The sequence below is a fragment of the Macaca fascicularis genome, chromosome 5, assembly GCF_037993035.2.
Source record: "Macaca fascicularis isolate 582-1 chromosome 5, T2T-MFA8v1.1".
NCBI lineage: Eukaryota > Metazoa > Chordata > Mammalia > Primates > Cercopithecidae > Macaca > Macaca fascicularis.
Window position 1 is genome coordinate 48,939,194 of NC_088379.1, and position 19,977 is coordinate 48,959,170.

At 35.3% G+C, this 19,977-nt stretch overlaps 1 protein-coding gene across 13 annotated transcripts in view; it reads left to right on the plus strand.

The window, feature by feature from the left end:
* WDFY3 (WD repeat and FYVE domain containing 3) overlaps positions 1-19,977 on the plus strand; it is a 309,189-nt gene that overhangs the window by 132,620 nt on the left and 156,592 nt on the right. For 7 of the 13 annotated variants that reach the window (XM_005554885.5, XM_045392357.3, XM_045392356.3 and 4 more), the window contains 5 exons: positions 4,218-4,271; positions 7,503-7,612; positions 11,741-11,902; positions 17,132-17,324; positions 19,525-19,711. In XM_005554885.5, the coding sequence (XP_005554942.3) occupies positions 4,218-4,271; positions 7,503-7,612; positions 11,741-11,902; positions 17,132-17,324; positions 19,525-19,711 (706 nt within the window). The remainder of the gene's footprint in view (positions 1-4,217; positions 4,272-7,502; positions 7,613-11,740; positions 11,903-17,131; positions 17,325-19,524; positions 19,712-19,977) is intronic. The other 6 variants (XM_045392358.3, XM_045392361.3, XM_074039773.1 and 3 more) reach the window with 1 other exon arrangement.

Sequence of the window (19,977 nt, forward strand, 5' to 3'; positions counted from 1 at the left end):
AGTTAAACATTTTTTGACTATTGCTGTAAAAACTGGATTCTTTTCTCTTCTTTCACCTGACAACCTTTCAGCTGCCAGGACTTAGAACAAATTCCGTTACATCATACAGCATGATTATTATAGAAAAGGAAACTTATTTAATACAAAACCAACGGTCAATAAGAGAAAAGAAGACACATATCTACCACTCTCGTGATCTCACAGATACATGTGCTGGGGAGCTGCGCTGAAACGCAGCTGTGGTTTACGTTTAAATGGAGAGACACTTTCCTCTCCTCCTCTCTGTCCCCCATTGTTCTCCATTCCTAAAGGACAAACTCAAGAGTAATCTTGTTAGTGAAGAGACATTTAAACTGCCTATGACTTAGGCCATTGAATACTTGTTAGATATTTATAGGAGTTGTTTGAGAATGCTAGCTATGTAATCCAGGAGGTCCTCTTAGCGGAGATTAGAAGCTACCAGTTGCCTGGGAAAGTTGACGATGGGTTGAGATGGTCAGTGATGAGTGTCTTAGCTCTGCCCTTCCATGCAGCCCAGGATGAGCACTTAGGGTCATTTTGGAAAAATCTTGCAGCTGCATTATTATCAGTCCTCTTTAAGTAAGTATCAGGTTCTATGTGGGAAATCATTTTGTCTCAGAATTTTAAAATTTTTCTTTTATAATTTAAGTTCTTACATTGTTACTGAGAAATCAAAAGCTACGTATATTCTTGATTTTTTTTTTCCTCTGTGACCTATTTTTTTTTTTTTCCTAGAAGCTTTTAGGATCCTCTCTTTGTCCCTGCTTTTCTAAAATTTCATAATAACATGCCTTGTGGTAGACCTATTTTTATACATGTGCTGGGTACTCATTGGACTCTTTCAGTCTGGTTATTCATATCCTTTAATTTGGGCAAAGTTTCATGAATTGTTTAATAATATCCTCCCCTCTGTTTTCTCCTTCTAGTCAGATGACCCTCTTAGAATATTCCTCTCATTTTCTTATCTTTCCTCTCATTTTCTCTTTGTTTTTTGACTACTTGCTGAGAGAACTCCTCAATTTTATCATCTATCTCTTCTGTAGAGGTTTTTTTTTTTCTTTGTGACATTATATTTTTCTCATTTTAAAAAATATTTTTTATTTCTAAGTGTTCTTTCTTACTGGTTTCTGTTATTTTTGGGGTATATTTTCTTCTCATCTTTCTGAGGTTTCTTATTTTTTTCTTTCAGATTTTTGTCTCCCTAAATAATCTGTTTCTTTCAGGTTTAATAAAAAAGTTTTTTTTAATCAATTTGTTTTTATCTTTGTCTTTTATGTTAGAGAATGTCCTTACATGTCTCACCCATGACCATCTATTCTTACATAAGAATGGAGCATTAAAAAGCTTTTTAATTGTGTGTGAAACTTGCAGCTGTGGGCTGCAACATAAGGTGATCTTGCTAGGCTATTTTTTTGGTGATCTTTTTCCTAAACTAAGCAGGTACTCAGAGAATTGTCCAGTCTCTGCTTGGAAGATACATGCCTGACTCAGCATTTTGGAAGCAAAGTAGGGGAAAGGTTTGGGGACCCTCAAGGTTTAGTATATAAGCTTTTATTTTACCTTTGTATGTCCAGATGGTGCCTGGTGCCCCCCAATCCACACTCCCTCTCTTATTCTTTTCAGTGAACAAACAAACCTCCCGTCTAGTGCCCACATAGTAGTGGGGACCTTGGGTCTAAGTGCTCTTGAACATATTTTCCACCATTGCTTCTCTGTCTAGTTCTTATTTCCTTCTGCTTCCAAAGGTGCCTTGTGCCACCAATTCCTGAGCCTCTCAGGGGTTCTTTGGTAGTTTGGTTGCTTTTCCACTTTTCTTGAATTACTTCAAGATTCTAGGGTTTGGTAATCAGTAACCATGAATCTCGCTGCTATTTTAATATCCAAAATTTCATTGCTTTCACTTATCCTGTTCTTGTTCTTAAAAGTTTATACCTTTTAAAAATCCTTTTACAAGCATTTTAATGGATGTATTCATCCATTTTCGTAGTCCTGTAAGGAAGTACCCATGTTGATGAAATGAGGTATTCCCCATTCTTTCTTGAATGACATACTAGATTAGGAAAAAATTCCTAAAACTTATTTATACTTGCCTCTGTTACTATCTTTTTAAATACTTAATCTGCATGTTTGTAGAAAGACATTTTGCTACATTGGAGATTCATTTTCCAAACTCCCTTTATGATTTTACATCCATAGAGCAATTTTTTAGATGTAATGAAAGATGTCTTAAATAGAGTAGAAGATGTCTCATTGTTAATTACAGTAAAAATTACACAAGTATTTTTTTTTAACTTTTAAGTTTAAAATAATTATAGACTCTTACGAAGTTACAAAAATAGTACCTAGGATCATGTGCTCTTCATCCACTTTTCCTCATTGGTGGCAACTTATTACCTAGGAATTTTTTAAGATACATTTTTTTCATATTGTGTAATTTCACATAATTTTTAGTTTTAAACTTCTGAAATTCATTAACCTTTGAATCCTATGATACTCAATTTAGTTTGTGTTACTTCTCATGAAAAATCTTTCCTGAGTACCCTGTCTCAAATAGTTCTTCTATCCTCTGTCCCCACACCCATTAGTATCTATTCAGTCACATTGTATGTTAACCTTCATAGCTTTGTTATCATTTGAAAGTATTTTCTTTATTTACTTATTTAATTTTATTGTCTGTTGTGTTCACCCCTGTATTACTAGCACCTAGAATAATGCTTGTCACATAATTAGGTGTTCAATAAACTTTTACTGATTTTGGACATAGGATTTCTTTGCCCTTTTTTTTTTTTTTTTTTAATGCTTTGAGAATCAGAGTAGAGTTAGAAGAGCCAGCTTTCCTGATTTTTAGGAGAGAAGAACATAATTCTGGAGTGTCTCCTTAGTCAGCCTTACCCTGGCTATGGGAATCTTTGTTTTTTTTCTTTCATTTTTCGTTTAGAACATTGGAAGATTATTTTGGTCAGTGTTGTTATCAAAAATACATTCATGGAGACTTTTTGACCTATTGATTTTCTAGTAAAAAGTTCTAGATTTTTCAGGACCTAAGTATATCCTAAATCATCCAACTCTTACATATTTCATCTTTATTTTCTTATTTACTTATTTTTATTGTGGTTAAAATAACACTTAATATGGGGTCTACCCTCTTCACCAATTTTTAAGTGTACAGTACAGACTGTTAACTATACGTACCATGCTGTACAGCAAGCAGATCTCTAGAACTTTTTTTTAATCTTACATGATTGAAACTATACCCATTGGACAGCAGCTCCTCGTTTCCCCCTCCTCTCAGCCCCTGGCCACCAACCACCATTCTGATTTCTCCTTCTATAAGTTCGACTACTTTAGATACCTCATATAACCTTTTATTTTATAGGCAGTTATCATTGAAAAGAATTTTGTCTTAATTTACATTCACATAGTTTTTCTACCAAAAAACAGGTGAAGTGAACCTTCTGTTATTCCTTTGAAGGCTGGTTATGTTCATTGTTCACCAGAACAAGATTATTCTTCCAGTACCCCTCTGAATTTGCTATGGAAGACTTGTTATTTTGGGTGTTACCTAATCAGCACTCACAGATACAGACTTTTTTATCAGATTACTTGAGATATGGGCTGTAGATATCTCAGTAGGAAACAAGCTTATGTGCAGTTCTGTTGTTTACATCTGTCTGAAGTTAATGTAAATGGAAACCTTTTAGGGCATATCAAGTTGCAAAATGGATACATGGATGATTTGTTACACATTTAGGTCAAGTCACAGTCTCCTTGTCTCCCTTAATTCTTTCTTGTTCCTTTGCCTCCTTGTGGCTTTTGCTGGAAGTAAGTAGTGACTCAGTTAATTTGACAAAAACATAATGTTGTAGCCAGATTGTATAGAGGGTGTATCTTAAGATTTTTCCCCATCTCTTCTAGTTAGTTCAGCCAGTTCTAAAAATGCTTAAGTTTAAGAGCACATGGTCAATTTATATCAGCAAAGCAGAAAATTCCTACCTGCATAAAGTAGTATCTTCAGTTTATTATTAATGTTTTTGCTACATGCTAGGTGCCACTGTTAAACCTAGTAGTGCAATCCCCAGTGGGCGGCAATCCAGCAGTGGAGAGGCTGGATGATGTTGACCCCAGTACTCTTGTGGTGGGATTAGTGGAATTTAGTGAATCCCCACTTAGACAACCCAGCCTTTTTTTTTAAACAGAAAAACAGTGTGCCCTGCTGTCCCCCAAGGATTTCAAAGCCACAACACCTTCAGGTAATTTCATTCCCAAGATGTGGTTATGTATTGTTAAATGAAAAGCATGGAAGCTGTGAATTCTAATATTGTTTTTCTGACTAACTTGTGGAATTTTTTTTTGGAGGGGGTAAGGGTGTTTAGGGCTTTGTGTCTTCATTAATGAAATAAGTATAATAATACCATTAATGTAACTCACCATCATCATGAAGCAAAAATTTGAAAATGGCATATGCTTTAAATGGACTTTGCAAAGGAAAACTTGTATTTCACTTATTATTAACATGTTTTGCATTCTGATTGTTTTGAATGCTAATTAAATTTGTTTGTTTTCTCTCAGTGTAGGTTGAGAAATTGCATTTAAGATTGTCTGCATTCTTTACTTATTTAATCTAATCCTGGGCTTTACTAACCTCATTTCTGTGTTTTTCATTCTAACTATATGTATTGAAATGCAGTGTGAAAGATAAAGCTTGAATCAAATGATTGACAACTCTAAAGATTGGGTTACTATTAATATCTTCTTTCATTAACTCTTAAAAACTTAAATCATCATTTATATTTGTATTTGTTAAATATTGAAATTAAAAGATCCAGTATGTTTCTGACTAGTAGTGGGCATTTTTTCCTCAAAGTTTTAAGAAACCATTTGATTTATGGAGGTTTTATTTTAATTGTCTTGCTAGTATACATAATTTTTTAAGATAGCACTAAATGCTATATACTTTTAAAATAAGCCACTTACCTCATTTAAAATAAAAAGTGAGGCTGGGCACAGCAGCTCACACCCAGGTACAGGTAATCCCAGTACTTTGGGAGGCCAAGACAGGAGGATCACTTGAATTCAGGAGTTTGAGACCAGCCTGGGCAGTATAGCGATACTCTGTCTCAACAAAGAAAATTTTTTTTAATTGGCTATGCATGGTGGTGCATACTGTTAGTCCCAGCTACATGGGGGACTGAGGCAGGAGGATTGCTTGAGTTGAGGAGGTTGAGGCTGCAGTAAGCCGTGATCGTGCACTCCAGCCTGGACAATAGAGTGAGACCTTGTCTCAAAAAAATAAAAAATAATAGAATAAAAAGTGGGAGATGCCTTTGAAATATTCTGAATGACACATACTGAAATTGGCAGGTGAAAATAAAATAGTTCTTTTTTTTTTGCAGTGATACAGTTATACTATTCTTTACAAAATAGTAAAATGTATTTGTTATGTAAAGATAGTTTATTTTGTCGATGGAGTTTGGAATCTCCCCGTATCATTCAACCTCAGCCCTATCCAGATCTCTTTCACTGACTAGCTTCGTAATTGTAGGCAAATTATTTATCTTCTGCATTTCTCAACTTACACTATTATAAGGGATATATTAGTAGAAAATAACCCACAGGGTTCTTTGTAAAGATTAAATGAGTTAAACCCACAAGTACTTAACACAATGCTTGATATATAGTTAAGACGCAATAAAAAGAAGCTATTTTAAAAATTTTACTGCTATAGTGTACCCTCAAATGGAAGTTTACAAAGATTAAACTTTGCCCAGCCCAGAATCATGTGTAAGTCTTGTATTCAGTTATCTAATAAAACACTTCTATTTTATGTTAAATTAAAGAAAAAATACACCTAAGATAACCTAAATCTTATTTTCTACTTTCTACTTCTTTATGAAGTGTGTTAAGTATACATTAGCTTTTTGTTTTGTTTTGTTGTTGAGATGGAGTCTCGCTCTGTCACCCAGGCTGGAGTGCAGTGATGTGATCTCGGCTCACTGCACCCTCTGGCTCCAGGTTCAAGCAATTCTCCTGCCTCAGTCTCCCAAGTAGCTGGGACTACAGGCTCCCACCACCACACCTGGCTGATTTTTTGTATTTTTAAGAGATGGAGTTTCACTGTGTTAGTAGCCAAGATGTCCTTGATCTCCTGACCTCGGTGGCGTGAGCCACCACACCCAGCCAAGTATACATTTGTTTTTTACCCAGTTAGTTCCCACTGAACAAATTGAACTTACCTTCTGTTCTTTTTTTTGTTTTTTTTGAGACAGAGTCTCACTATGTTGCCCAGGTTGGCGTGCAGTGGCATGATCTTGGCTCACTGCAGCCTCCGCCTCCCGGGTACAAGCGATTCTCCTGCCTCAGCCTCCCAAGTAGCTGGGATTACAGGCTCATGAAACCACACCTGCCTAATTTTTCTATTTTTAGTAGAGATGGAGTTTCTCCATGTTGGCCAGGCTGGTCTCGAACTCCTGACCTCAGGTGATCCACCTGCCTTGGCCTCCCAGAGTGCTGGGATTACAGGTGTGAGCCACTGCACCCTGCCAAATTGGACTTCTTTTCTGACAATTTTAAGTCCTATCATATATTACTATAAAAATTGGCAAACCATGCTGATGAAATTAGGTACATATTTAGAGACATCTCTATTTACTTTTCTCTCTAATAAGGAAAATAATCAACTAAATTTACTTTTGAAGATTCTTCCAAGTCTGCAGTTCTATGATTGGCTGTCGTATGTATTTCACTGTTTCTCTCTTCCTCCTGTCAGCTGCTCAAGTTATTCCTGTGTGTATTACTTAGGAAGCCTCTTAATTTTATTTCCCTCTCACCATTCTCCTTAGCCTTCCAGTCTGTCATACACATTACTACTAGATTAATAGTCTTAGTATAATCCTTTCATCATCTCCTTTTCTCAAGAAACTACATTTGCTCCCTCTTGCCCAAAAAAAACAAATACAGCCAGTAGCTTACCGTCCTTCATAATTAGGCACCTCTATTTTAAAAAATCACTACTGTTGGTATTAGACTCCACTTCTCAACAGTGTTCTTCTATAATGTTAAGAAAGTGTTATCACAGTTCTTTGTCTTGATCTGTGTCTATCAGGCTCATTCCTCTAGCCACTCTTGCTTTATTGCTGTGTTCTTGTTCTCTCTGCATCTTTAATCACTCCCACTTCCTGGACAAACATGTACTTGTTTTCCAGGCAGATTTAGCTCAAATTTCACCTCTTCTGTGACTTTCTGATCAGCTCCTGTCATAACTTTCCCAGAAATACATAGGTTGGCTTTTACATTTCTGTATTAATGATATAATGGTTTATGAATATCATTGAAACATTGCTATTTTTAAAGTTTTTCCATATGTAATAGTACTGATATAATTATGTGCTTAGTAAATTTTCATTTTCTTGGTAGGTTTTAAAGAAGAACCTCTTTATATGTGACTTTCCCCCCACTTAATGACTTTCCCTTTGGTTTTATAGAGGCTGCAAGTCGGGCCATAGTTCAGTTCCTGGAGATCAATCAGAGTGAAGAAGCCAGTAGAGGCTGGATGCTTCTGACGACAATTAATTTGTTAGCTTCCTCTGGTCAGGTAAAGTTCTTAGTTTTCATGTTTGATAACTCAGCGTCTTTATTTTATAACCTCTCTTGTGATTTTGTTATTAAATATATCATTATATCCGGATGAGATACTATGATAATCATTTGTATTCTTCTAACTCTCTTAAAACATTATGTCATGCTTCTCATAGCATCTCTGCCAGGAGTTTGATGTTCTATGCATTTTACTCATAAGGAAACGCATGACTTAGAGCAGTGTTTTCCATCTCGATATGTTGTAACACACATAGGAACATAACCATTTGTGGCTGGGCTCAGTGGCTCACACCTGTAATTACAGCACTTTGAGAGGCCAAGGTGGGAAGATTGCTTGAGCCCAGAAGTTTGAGACCGGTCTGGCCAACATAGAGAGACCCCCATCTCTAAAAAAAAAAAAAAAAAAAATTAGCTGAGCATGGTGGCCTGTACCTGAAGTCCCAGCTGTTCAGAGGCTGAGGCAAGAGGATTGCTTGAGCCCTGGAGGTTGAAGCTGCAATGAGCCATAATCACAGCACTGTACTCCAGCCTGGTGACAGAATGAGACCCTGTCTCTAAAAAAAATTTTTTGTAGTGATACCATTTGTAGAGCATTCTGGGCAAACAGATGGACTATTTCTGACTGGTGGCAAGTAGCTCAGGAACTCTGGGTCTATCAGGCCCAGCCCAACATTTTTGTCACCCGTGTTAGGGAAACTCTGGCTCAGGAAAATTAAAAAAAAAAAATCACTGTTTATGTAAAGTCACTCAGCTAATAAAGAACAAATTACATGGAAAATAGTTTTAAATTTGTATGGGAAATAAGAAAACATTGATGTTTTTAGGATAATATATATTTTCTTCTCATTTGATTTATTCTGGAAATTACTTTTATTTCCTCTAAATCAGCTATAAGTATCTGTCATGAAATATGTTGCATGTGCTCATTAATGAGCTATTTGAATTACCTGATTTTTTGGCCTTTGATATTTTGGGAATGAAAGAGGTTTATTCAGCCTTCTAAAATCCAGAGTATAATTACCTACTGAAGTCAGTACCAATCTTGGAAATGTCTGTTGTCTAAGTTACAGTGGACTTTTAAACACCTCCCATCATTTAATAATGGACCTAGGTAACTGTAACATCATTATACCAGGTGACTGGCCACAGCAGATACAGTGCGTACGTCTTAGTAACCATATCCTGAAACCTGTCGGTAACCCAAAGTAATTATCTCTTAGAATTTTCTCCTTGGAATGATCTATTTTCTTTTTATTTGTTTGCTGTGTTTTTTCTTTTTTTTTCTTTCTTTTTTTTTGAGGCGGAGTCTTGCTCTGTCACCCATGCTGGAGTGGAGTGCAATGGCGTGACCTTGGCTCACTGCAACCTCCGCCTCCCAGATTAAAGCGATTCTCTTGCCTCAGCCTCCTGAGTAGCTGAGAATACAGGCGGGTGCCACCACACCCAGCTAATTTTTGTATTTTTAGTAGAGATGGGGTTTCACCGTGTTGGCCAGGCTGGTCTCGAACTCCTGACCTCAGGTGATCCGCCTGTCTTGGCCTCCCAAAGTGCTGGGATTACATGCGTGAGCCACCGTGCCTGGCCCTCTTTTTTTTTTTTTTTTTTTTTTTTTTTTTTTTTTTTTTTTTTTTTATATCTCAGGGAATTAGTGTAACCAACCTGTCCTGGTGTTCCTGAGATTTTCCAGGTTTTAGGATAGAAAGGTCTGCATCTCAGGATACTGCACAGTCTCAGGCAAATGGAGCGGGTTGGTTATTCTAAGTAATCTTCAAATGGTCCCAGAGTAGACCATTGTTTTCATGTATCTGACTCTACTGGATGAATAACAGAATCTCAATTCTGTTTGCTGTTGATGGTAGCTATAAATGTCTGTGTGTTACTATACCAAAATTTGGTTTAGAATAGCACATCTTTATTTGCTATTAAAACTTTATATAATTTAAATATTTACTCTTGATATTTAATATAAGTAATATTAACTTTTAGTACAATGTTCTACATTTATTCATATTTTCTATGAAAACCTAATCACTTAAAAATTACAAGTTTAGATGCCAAGTTATACTTTAAATCTATCTACAATCAGATGAAAATGAAATGTCATACCACTTTGCTTAGTGGTGAGCTAAAGCTCGTAATAATCTATCTGGAAATAGATAACATTTGAAAAGCAAATTCAGTGTTATGTTTGGAGCTACCTTTTTTGAGCACCATATTTTCTCCTGGTAGCAGCGATATACAGAGATGACCAAAACATAGTCCCGACTCAATGCATAGATGACAGAGATGAAGCAGGAAAAGATAATACCATCATATTTAATAAAGGGGCATATATAGTGCTATTGAAAATAGAAATGTGAGAGTTAAACATTTTGAAGGTGAAGGTAGAAGGGAAGATGAGTTCAGTAAACTTTGAGACATAGCAGATGTTTAAACTGAACATTAAATGTATGGTAACGCAAGTGTTAAGAAATAATAAATCGTAGGTGAATAGAATAAAAGGTTTAGAGTATTTGAGACAAGAAATGGCAGGTTAGGTATGTAGAAAGGGGCCACATCTTCCAGGGATAGTCTGGAAGCTCTCTCTTCTTCATCACCCTGCTACTGCATTAGTTCTGGCCCCATCTCTTCTGTGGTTTGGGGAGTTAGTTTCCTAATTACCCTTTTCTTCTGGCTCTCTATATTTAATTTATGATCTGTATTACCACCAGTTAATTTTCTGAAATCTAGTTCTTTTACTTTTTGTTTGTAACACTTCACTGGGTCATCACTGCCAACAAAATAAAACGTGAGACTATTTTCATAGGTCATTGAGCATACACACTTTGTAGGCCACTTAGCCAGCTCTCTGACCTAAAGCAGGGTATGTAAGTGATGAGCCTCAGTTGCTTCAGTTGTGAAATAAGGATCATTTTACAAATGAAGTGTCTCATGGGGTTGACTTAAGTAGTAGGTAAGATGATGTATGTAAAGTGCTTATTAGCCTTATGCCTCTTACATAGTAAACAGTAATTCAAGGTTAGCCATTATTATTGTGGCTCTTCAGGAGTCAGCATTTTTGGAATCTGTGGTTCTTCAAAAATACTGTACCATATGGCCTAACCACCTCCTATGTATCTTCCAGGTGATCTTTCCCTTTTTTTTAATTCCTTATACTTTTTAATGCCCTTTCTGGCAGTGTTGGTTAATCCCTTTTATATTAGCCTGTATGTACTACCATTGTTAGACTGAAATATTAAGAGATTAAATCATAATTATTTAGGACTCTAATAATTCCAGTCGACTGTGGTCTTCTGAAGGACAGAGATGCTTCATCTTTGCATGCCCAGCTCCCAGCACACAGCCTAACATTCCCTACACACTCAATAAATGTTTTATGAGAAAGTAAATAAACAAATCAACAGTTTATGCAGTCTGTTGATCTCTAGTGCGGTTAAACTTTTTGTTCCAAACTGCACCATGGAAAATTTTGATAAATATATCATACTTAACAATGTTGAAATATGTACTGTAAGAAGGTCTAGAGGAGTTTCTCCTCTGGATATCTTTGAAACTAATATGGAGATGTATTGGTGTCAGTGATGGCTTTATCACTCAAGTGTCTTTCTAGCCTCAAAAATCTACAATAAGAATAAAGATAAAAATAATAGAAGAGCAATAATGAATATACAATTTAGTGCTTAATGTATCTTTGTGTTTATTATCTTACATAACTCTCATGTTAACCCTGAAGAGGGTGTATCATTCTATCTATTTCTATAAGAAAGGAAAGTGAATCTCAGGAGAATTAAGTAGTTTGCTGAAGTTCATAGTTATTAAGTATCTGTTTTTCTGAATTGTAAAGCTTATGCTTCCTGAAACATGCTGCTTTTTAATAAATAAATATTACCTTTAATTGCTAATTTACTATATAACAAACTCAATCTCACTATTTGATTAAAGCAAAATTATTCAAATGCAAAGTTGTATATTTCTTCACTTGGAGTCATTTTTAAATTCTTATATGCATTTAAAAAGTTACCTTGATATGTAATTTTCAGGTTAACATTTATGAATTATTTGGCTGTACCAATTATAGTTGTGTCTGTCTATCTATTCACTTATTTATTGGTTTGTTTTCCAGAAAACTGTGGACTGCATGACAACAATGTCAGTGCCTTCCACCCTGGTTAAATGTTTATATCTGTTTTTTGACCTTCCACATGTGCCTGAGGCAGTTGGAGGTGCACAGAATGAGCTACCTCTAGCAGAACGTCGAGGACTACTCCAGAAAGTTTTTGTACAGGTATGAAAGGTGCTATTTGCCTGGATGTCCACCCTATTTAAAGGGAAGTGGGTGTACTTCCTAAATAGATGTTCTACATATTCCATTTATTAACTCATATTTCATTTTATTTATGATATTATGACTTTATCTCATATAATTGTCACATTTTTTGAATCTGCAGAAATAATATTGAAATATTCTTTTCAGGAATATTTGAGTGAGGCATTAGCAAGTTTATTTCTCTGAACAGATCCAGCCATTGAGATTACATTTGATATATCGGCATGTATCGAAAATGAACTAAGCAAGGAAAAACTCTTGAAAATGATATAAAGATTTGGATAATATTTCTTATAATGTCTGGAAATTCTGTCTAGTTGCTGTTTATATACAGGAAGTTCCTAGCCAATAAATATTTCACTTGTAAAGACAGTGTACTTTGGTGATGGCTGCCTCCTCCTCTGCCCTACCTGTAAAATTCTTCTTTCCCACTATTAGCACTGTTCTTTTAATAGCATTGTGGGTTAACAAACATGTGATAGACCTTTATTAGCTAGCCTAGGAATATAGTCATCATGTATGATATCCTTTCTTGGGAGAAAATTGTCAAAACAAGCAACCTACAAACATAGAGAATATAATCTGTCCATTGGTCTGATATAGTATTAAAAAAACAACATTTGATGCAAAAAGACAAATACTGCATGATTCCACTCATATGATATATCTAAAGTAGTAATACAGGTAGAACAGAAGTAAAATACTGGTGGCTAGGTACTAAGGGAAAGAAGAAAAGGGAATTATTTTTTGATAGGAATAGAGTTTCAGTTTTGCAAGATGAAGAAGTTCTGTTGCACAACAGTGTACATATAGTTAATACTACTGTACCAGTACCACACACTTAAAACAGTGAAGATGGTAAATTTTACATGTTTTTAACCCAATCAACAGTTAAAAACAACAACATGTTTAGATCTAGTTCTCTAAAGCTAAGTCATCTAAGATGCAGATTTCGCACCTGTAAAATGAAAATGATATCTACCTAAAAGGTTTTTTGCGGCTTAAATGACATAATATGTAAAGGTACAGTTTTCAGCTTAGCACATAGTAGATAGGAAGAAGTAACTGTGATTACTGCTGCTGCCACCATCATCACCATTGAGAGTAGGAAGGGAATGAAGAGAACAGTGGATTGGGGTATAAAAGATAGAGCTATGTAGAATAATGGTTGCAGGCTTACCTCATGTCACTGGGCTCTCTACTGTAAGGATGACTGTTTTGTAGAGCTGCTAGTGATGAAAGGACAGGGGAGAGTGAGACCAAGACAGTTTTAGAAAGTGAAAGAATAGGATTATCAAGTAAAATACTAAATCAATGTATTTATTGAACACTTGATCTGTTACTTTTGTGCTTGTGGTTAATATTTCTCATCTCACATCTCAATTTGCAAGATAACCCCACGACTTCAAAGCTTTTGTTTTTCCCCAAAATGATTACATAAGCAAATGGCAGAAATAGGCTTAGAACTCAGATCTATCTGACTCCTGAATAGATTGGCTGAGAAAAGCAATGGGAATAAATGAAGGAGTAAATCGCATAGGAATTATAGCTGCTTGAAGATATTGCCGATGAATGTAGTGGGTTGATCTTTGCTGATTAGAATAGCGGTCTCATTTCAGTAAACCCTTTTTAAAGAACTAATGCCTTAGGTAATAAATGGAATCTCCATTTGATACTTTTAATACCTAAGTAAGCATAGCAAAGTTTTTTTAAAAAATTATTTCTACTTGAAAACCAGGTGCTGACTTTCAGTCATGTGGGAGTCACTTTAGCATACTGAAGTCATTGAATATTAAGGCCAAAAGGGACTCAAAAGATCATTTAAATCAAACTCCTCATTTACAGTTGTGGAAACTAATATTCCGGTTTATGATCCACAGACGATGAGTGACAGTAATAAAAACCTAGCTCTACCAACTCCTAGTTCACTGCTCCTTTTAGTGTATCACTTCCTTTGTTTTAGTTCCTCATCGCAGGCTAATGTTTTCATCATTGTGTCTAGGAAACCAATTGAGACAAGCTTATTAAATGTTTTAAAATAGATGAAATCCCTACGTTTGTATTATGTGACGTATGGTTTCCTGGGACTTTAGCATTTGGTAATGCTTCATGCAGGCATTCAGTTTTTTTTGTTGTTGTTGATGTGACCAATTATTGGTCTGCCACACTTGATTGGACTTTTGTAACAGAGTTCTTACAAATATAAGTGGTTAGTGTAGAGGCAGAAGAGGAATGGGAAAATTTTTTTGGAGACAATCTCGCTCTGTCTCCTAGGCTGGGGTGAGGTGGTACGATCTTGGCTCACTGCAACCTCCGCCTCTTTGATTCGAGCGATTTTCGTGCCTTAACCACCCAAGTAGCTGGGATTACAAGCTGTGCCACCAAGCCTGGCTAGTTTTTTGTTGTTGTTGTTTTTAGTAGAGATGAGGTTGCACCATGTTGGCAGGGTTGGTCTCGAACTCCTGGGCTCAAGTGATCCTCCCGCCTCAGCCTCCCAAAGTGCTGGGATTACAGGCATAAGCCACCATGCCCAGCCAGGAATGATAAATTGACTTTACAGTTTTCTGTTCTGTAAAATGAAAGGATCATTCTAGATTATTTATAAGAATCCTACCTATAAAGATGAACTAATTATCTTAGAAGTCAACAAATTCAAGAAATCCTTGCATCCAGCTTGAGAACAGTGATTTGATTTGTAAAAAAGTATTTTATTATTTGTGGGTTTGTTTTCTATGTACCTAATTGGAAAACTGGCATTTGTCTCGCTGATTATATAAGGCAGTGTCAGAACCAACAACAACTATAATCAGTAATACACCCCTCTGAGAATATACTTTTTTGTTGCATTTAACTGTCTATATTCACATATGATAAAAGATGATGACATATTACACATATTAATGGACATTTGGTATCCAGCAGTTTCTCCAGGCATTTGGTGGGAAGGGTACCATATTTACTGGTTTTATAAATATTTTATTGCTTTTATGAATTATTAAACCTTTTTCCCTTTCTGATACTTGGCAGCTATGAATTAGAAAGCTTTTATATCTAAGCAAGTTTTTGCATTTGAAGGAAATAGGAAAAGGAAGGCCTAGTTTTCTCAGATAAAATATGATATTTCAAATACCTCTCTCTATTGAGCTTTTCTTTTCTTTTCTTTTCTTTTCTTCTTTTTTGAGACAAGGTCTCACTCTGTCATCTAGACTGAAGTGCAGTGGCACGATCATAGCTCACTGCAGCCTCGACCTCCTGGGCTCAGGCGATCCTCTCACTTAAGCCTCCTGAGTAACTAGCCACCATGCCTAGCTAATTTTTTGTAGAGATGGAGTTTTACCATGTTGCCCAGACTGGTCTCAAACTCCTGGACTCAAGCAATCTGCCCACCTTGGGCCTCCCAAAGTGCTAGGATTACAGACGTGAGCCACCACACCTGGCTGCTATTTTCCACTGATTCTGAATTATCAAAATTTCATGAAGCGCTCTTTTTCAAGATAATAAAATGATGTCATAAATTATAGTAATTTCATTCGTATTGTATATTTCAAAAAATATTTAGATGAGAAAATTTAGCAAAGAGAAAAGTTAACTTTTCCTAACCTGAACTGGTATTAGAAGGAAGAGCCCATTGAGGGCAGAAACCATTGCTGAATTCCCAAGTTGCAGGCTCTTAATGCTGTGTGCCCTTGTGTAGTGTGTATTCTGCAAATCACAGTTAAAGAATACGTTCTCATTCCAGTACTTAAGAAGTCTTGAGTCTTCTTTGAAAGCCAGACTTTAGGTTTTTGGCAACTAGATTTAAAATACTTTGAAATGAAGATTGTTTATATTATTCTAATATTCCCTGTTACTTGTATAGAAAATTGAAACAATTTCAAAATATCTTTGCTTTTAAATATCTATTTTTACTTCCTTTTTTTTACTAAAACTGTCCCTTTTAGAGAAGAAAATTACATTTTGCCTGTGGCAAACTAAAAATTAAAGAACTAAGTTAGAGAAATAAAATGTTGACTTGGAAAGGCAATACTGTTTTATCTTGTTTCAAGCCAAGGTATGCAAAAATATTAGGGTGAAGAGAGGATAGTAAATTTTTTTTTCAAAATAAGCTGATATAAGTAGGACTAGTTTACTGTCATAACATAATCAGCCATTTACTTACATATAGTCTTATGGTTTTTTAACTTTCATTATTAATTTTAATTGACAACGCACATATTTATAGGTCATAGTGTAATATTTTTTATGTATACAATGTGTAATGATCAAATCAAGGGTAACTAGTGTATATATATCCATCACCTCAAACATTTATTACTTCTTTGCATTGGGAACATTCAAAATTCATTCTTCTGGCTATTTAAAAATATACAATAAATTGTTTTTTAAATAATATTCACCCTATAGTGCTATAGAACATTAGAACTTAATCCTAAATGTACTTCAGTATCCCTTAACCAGCCTTTAGTTTGCCCCACTCGCTTTCCCTTATCCACCCTTTGTAACCAAAATTCTACTCTTTACTTTTATGAGATCAACTTTTTAAGCTACTACACGTGAATGAAAGCATTCAATATTCATCTTTCTGTGCCTGGATTATTTTCCTTAACATATTATCCACATTGCCTTGAATGACAAAATTTCATTCTTTTTTATGGCTGAATAGTTTTAGATTGTATATATATATTCCATATTTTCTTTATCCATTCATCTCTTGGATACTTAGGTTGATTCTAAATTTTGGCTATTGGGAATAGTGCTACAGTAAACGTGGATGTACAGCTGTCTCTTTGACATACCGATTTCATTTCCTTTGGATATATACCCCCAGTAGTGGGATTGCTAGATCATATGGTAGTTCTATTTTTACTTTTCTGAGGATCCTCCATACTGTTTTTCATAATGGCTGTACTAATTTATATTCTCACTAACAGTATATAGGAGTTAACCAGCATCTGTTCATTTTTATCTTTGATAATAGCCATTCTAACTGGCTTGAGGTGATACCTTATTGTGGTTTTAATTTTCATTTCCCTGATGATTAGTGATGTTGAGCATTTTTTCATATACCTGTTGGCCATTTCTATGTCTTCTTTTGAGAGAAGTCCATTCAGCTCATTTGCCCATTTTTAAATCAGATTATTTGATTTTTGCTTACACACTCTTGTTTTGTTTTGTTTTATTTTTTAGATCTTAGTGAAACTGTGCAGTTTTGTTTCCCCTGCGGAGGAGCTGGCTCAGAAAGATGATCTCCAGCTTCTATTCAGTGCAATAACCTCTTGGTGCCCTCCCTATAACCTGCCTTGGAGAAAGAGTGCTGGAGAAGTCCTCATGACCATATCTCGTCATGGTCTTAGTGTCAATGTAGTGAAGTATATTCATGGTGAATATCTCTTTATATATTTCAGTGTTCTAAATTTCTTCCACTTTTCTTCATTTAATAATAGATGTATTTTTATCTTTCAGTATTCTATACCTTGTTCTTTAAAATAAAAAATAAATTTGCCGAGATAAAAGAAAATTTTTTTTTCATCTATGGGGGCATTTCAAATGTAAAACATTCTCCTCATAAGTTCTGAACAACAGATACTTCTTTTTTTGTTTTTTTTTTTTTTTTTGAGATGGAGTCTCTCTCTGTTGCCCAGGCTGGAATGCAGTAGTGCAATCTCAGCTCACTGCAGCCTCTACCTCCTGGGTTCAAGCAATTCTCTGCCCTAGCCTCCCGAGTAGCTGGGATTACGGGTGCACACCACCATACCCGGCTGATTTTTGTATTTTTAATAGAGACAGGGTTTCACCATCTTGGCCAGGCTGGTCTTGAACTCCTGACCTAATGATCAACCCTCCTCGGCTTCCCAAAGTGCTGGGATTACAGGTGTCAGCCGCTACACCTGGCCAACAATGGATATTTCTAAAAGTTAAAAAAAATTTCATTGTTGTGTAAATTCAATCATAATGTAATGAAAGTTCTATGTCACAGCCTATTCTCTCTTCTTTTACTGAATAAAAAAGAAGTTTTTTTGATATCCTATAACCAGTCTTTCTGAAGATATTGCATAAGTTGCTAGGTAATAATCTGTCTTATGCAGCATAGATGGAATTAGGTGGATTCTTTATCAGCAATAAGAAGACACTGTCGGTTTAAAGTATATGTAATATTCAACTGTCTTTTAAAATGTCTGTATAGGAGACAATTGCCTTAGCTTCTCAAGCAATCTGCTTATTTGGTATATACACAAATGCTCCTTGATTTACGATGGGGTTATGTCCCAATAAACCCATCATAATTTGAAAATAATGTAAGTCAAAAACACATGTAATATACTTAACCTACCGAACATCATAACAGCCTAGCCTACTCTGAAACTAACTAGAACACTTACGTTAGCCTATAGTTGAGTAAGATCATCTAACACAAAATCAACTTTATAATAAAGTATTAAATATCTCATGTAATTTACTGAATACTATTCTGAAGTGGAAAACAATGCTTATATGGGTACATAAAGTACAGTTTCTACTGAATACATGTTACTTTCACACCATCATAAAGTAGAAAAATCTTAAATCATCAAGTTGAGAACTACCTGATATTATTGTCCTGAAACTCTTTCAAAATAATACACCAATTTGTTCACTTACATTTACTAAATGATATATGTGAAAGCTAGTACCTAATACATGAGTCAGTTATTAAATGCGTATTTCCTCCCATTCCTCTGTTAAATCTTAGCTTTTGTTATGTAACAGTAAGTTTCTTTATACAAATACATATTACCAAAGATAAGAAAGTGAAAATCTTCCTTGAAATGCTACAAATCCTGAGTCAGGCATAAGATATAACTGTGTTTTAAACTAGTAATATACAAATAAAATTTTAAAACTTTTATTTCCTAAAGTATTTCTGTATCTCATTTGTCTATAGTCTCCCTAATTTATTTTTTTGTTTTATTTTATTTTATTTTTTTGAGACAGTCTTGCCCTGTCACGCAGGCTGGAGTGCAGTGCAGTGGCGTGATCTCGACTCACTGCAATCTCTGCCTCCCAGGTTCAAGTGATTCTCCTACCTCAGCCTCCCGAGTAGCTGGGACTACAGGCACGTGCAACCACACCCAGCTAATTTTTGTATTTTTTAGTAGAGACGAGGTTTCACCATGTTAGCCAGGCTATATATTCTCCCTAACTTAAAGTTTTAACTAATTACTAGATTTTTGTTCTTAAACTTAGAAGATAGTTTTTGCTTTTCTCATCTTGTTACTATATCAATATAAAATATCAAAAATATGATTTGGCAGTGGCCATTTGTTTAATAAAACAGCAAAATATGTGAAAAAATTACATGTACATACATGTCAAGTATTTTTCAACACGTTTCTGTATTATCCTTTGTTTACTACCTAGAGGCAGTGCTTTCCCAGTGCATATGACTCTTACATTGACTTTTAGAATGTGTTACATTTATCTCATGGTATTTTACAGATATGTTAAAATTTAATGTTTCATTAAGCAACAGTTAACAATTAAAAAATTTTTAAGCAATTGTCAGGAATAATGCATATTTATTTAATTATCTATTCTTACAGAGAAAGAGTGTTTATCTACATGTGTTCAGAATATGCAGCAATCAGATGACCTGTCTCCCCTAGAAATTGTTGAAATGTTTGCTGGGCTTTCTTGTTTCCTCAAAGATTCCAGTGATGTTTCCCAAACACTTCTGGATGATTTTCGGATATGGCAAGGATATAATTTTCTTTGTGATCTCTTGCTTAGGTAAGACTGCACAATTTAAGAATATATTTTAAATGTCTACTCAGTCTTTTTTATCAAAGAAAACAATGTGATTTGGTGTTATAGGAAAAGCAGGTTAATGAAACACTTATTTAATGTATACCTGGCTTTACTCCCTACTTTTCCTGGTGTGATCACAGCTCACTGTAGCTTCGTATTCCTGGGCTCAAATGGTCCTCCCACGTCATCCTCCCAAGTAGCTAGGACTACAGGACTACTAGTACCACCACACCCCAGCTAATTTTTAA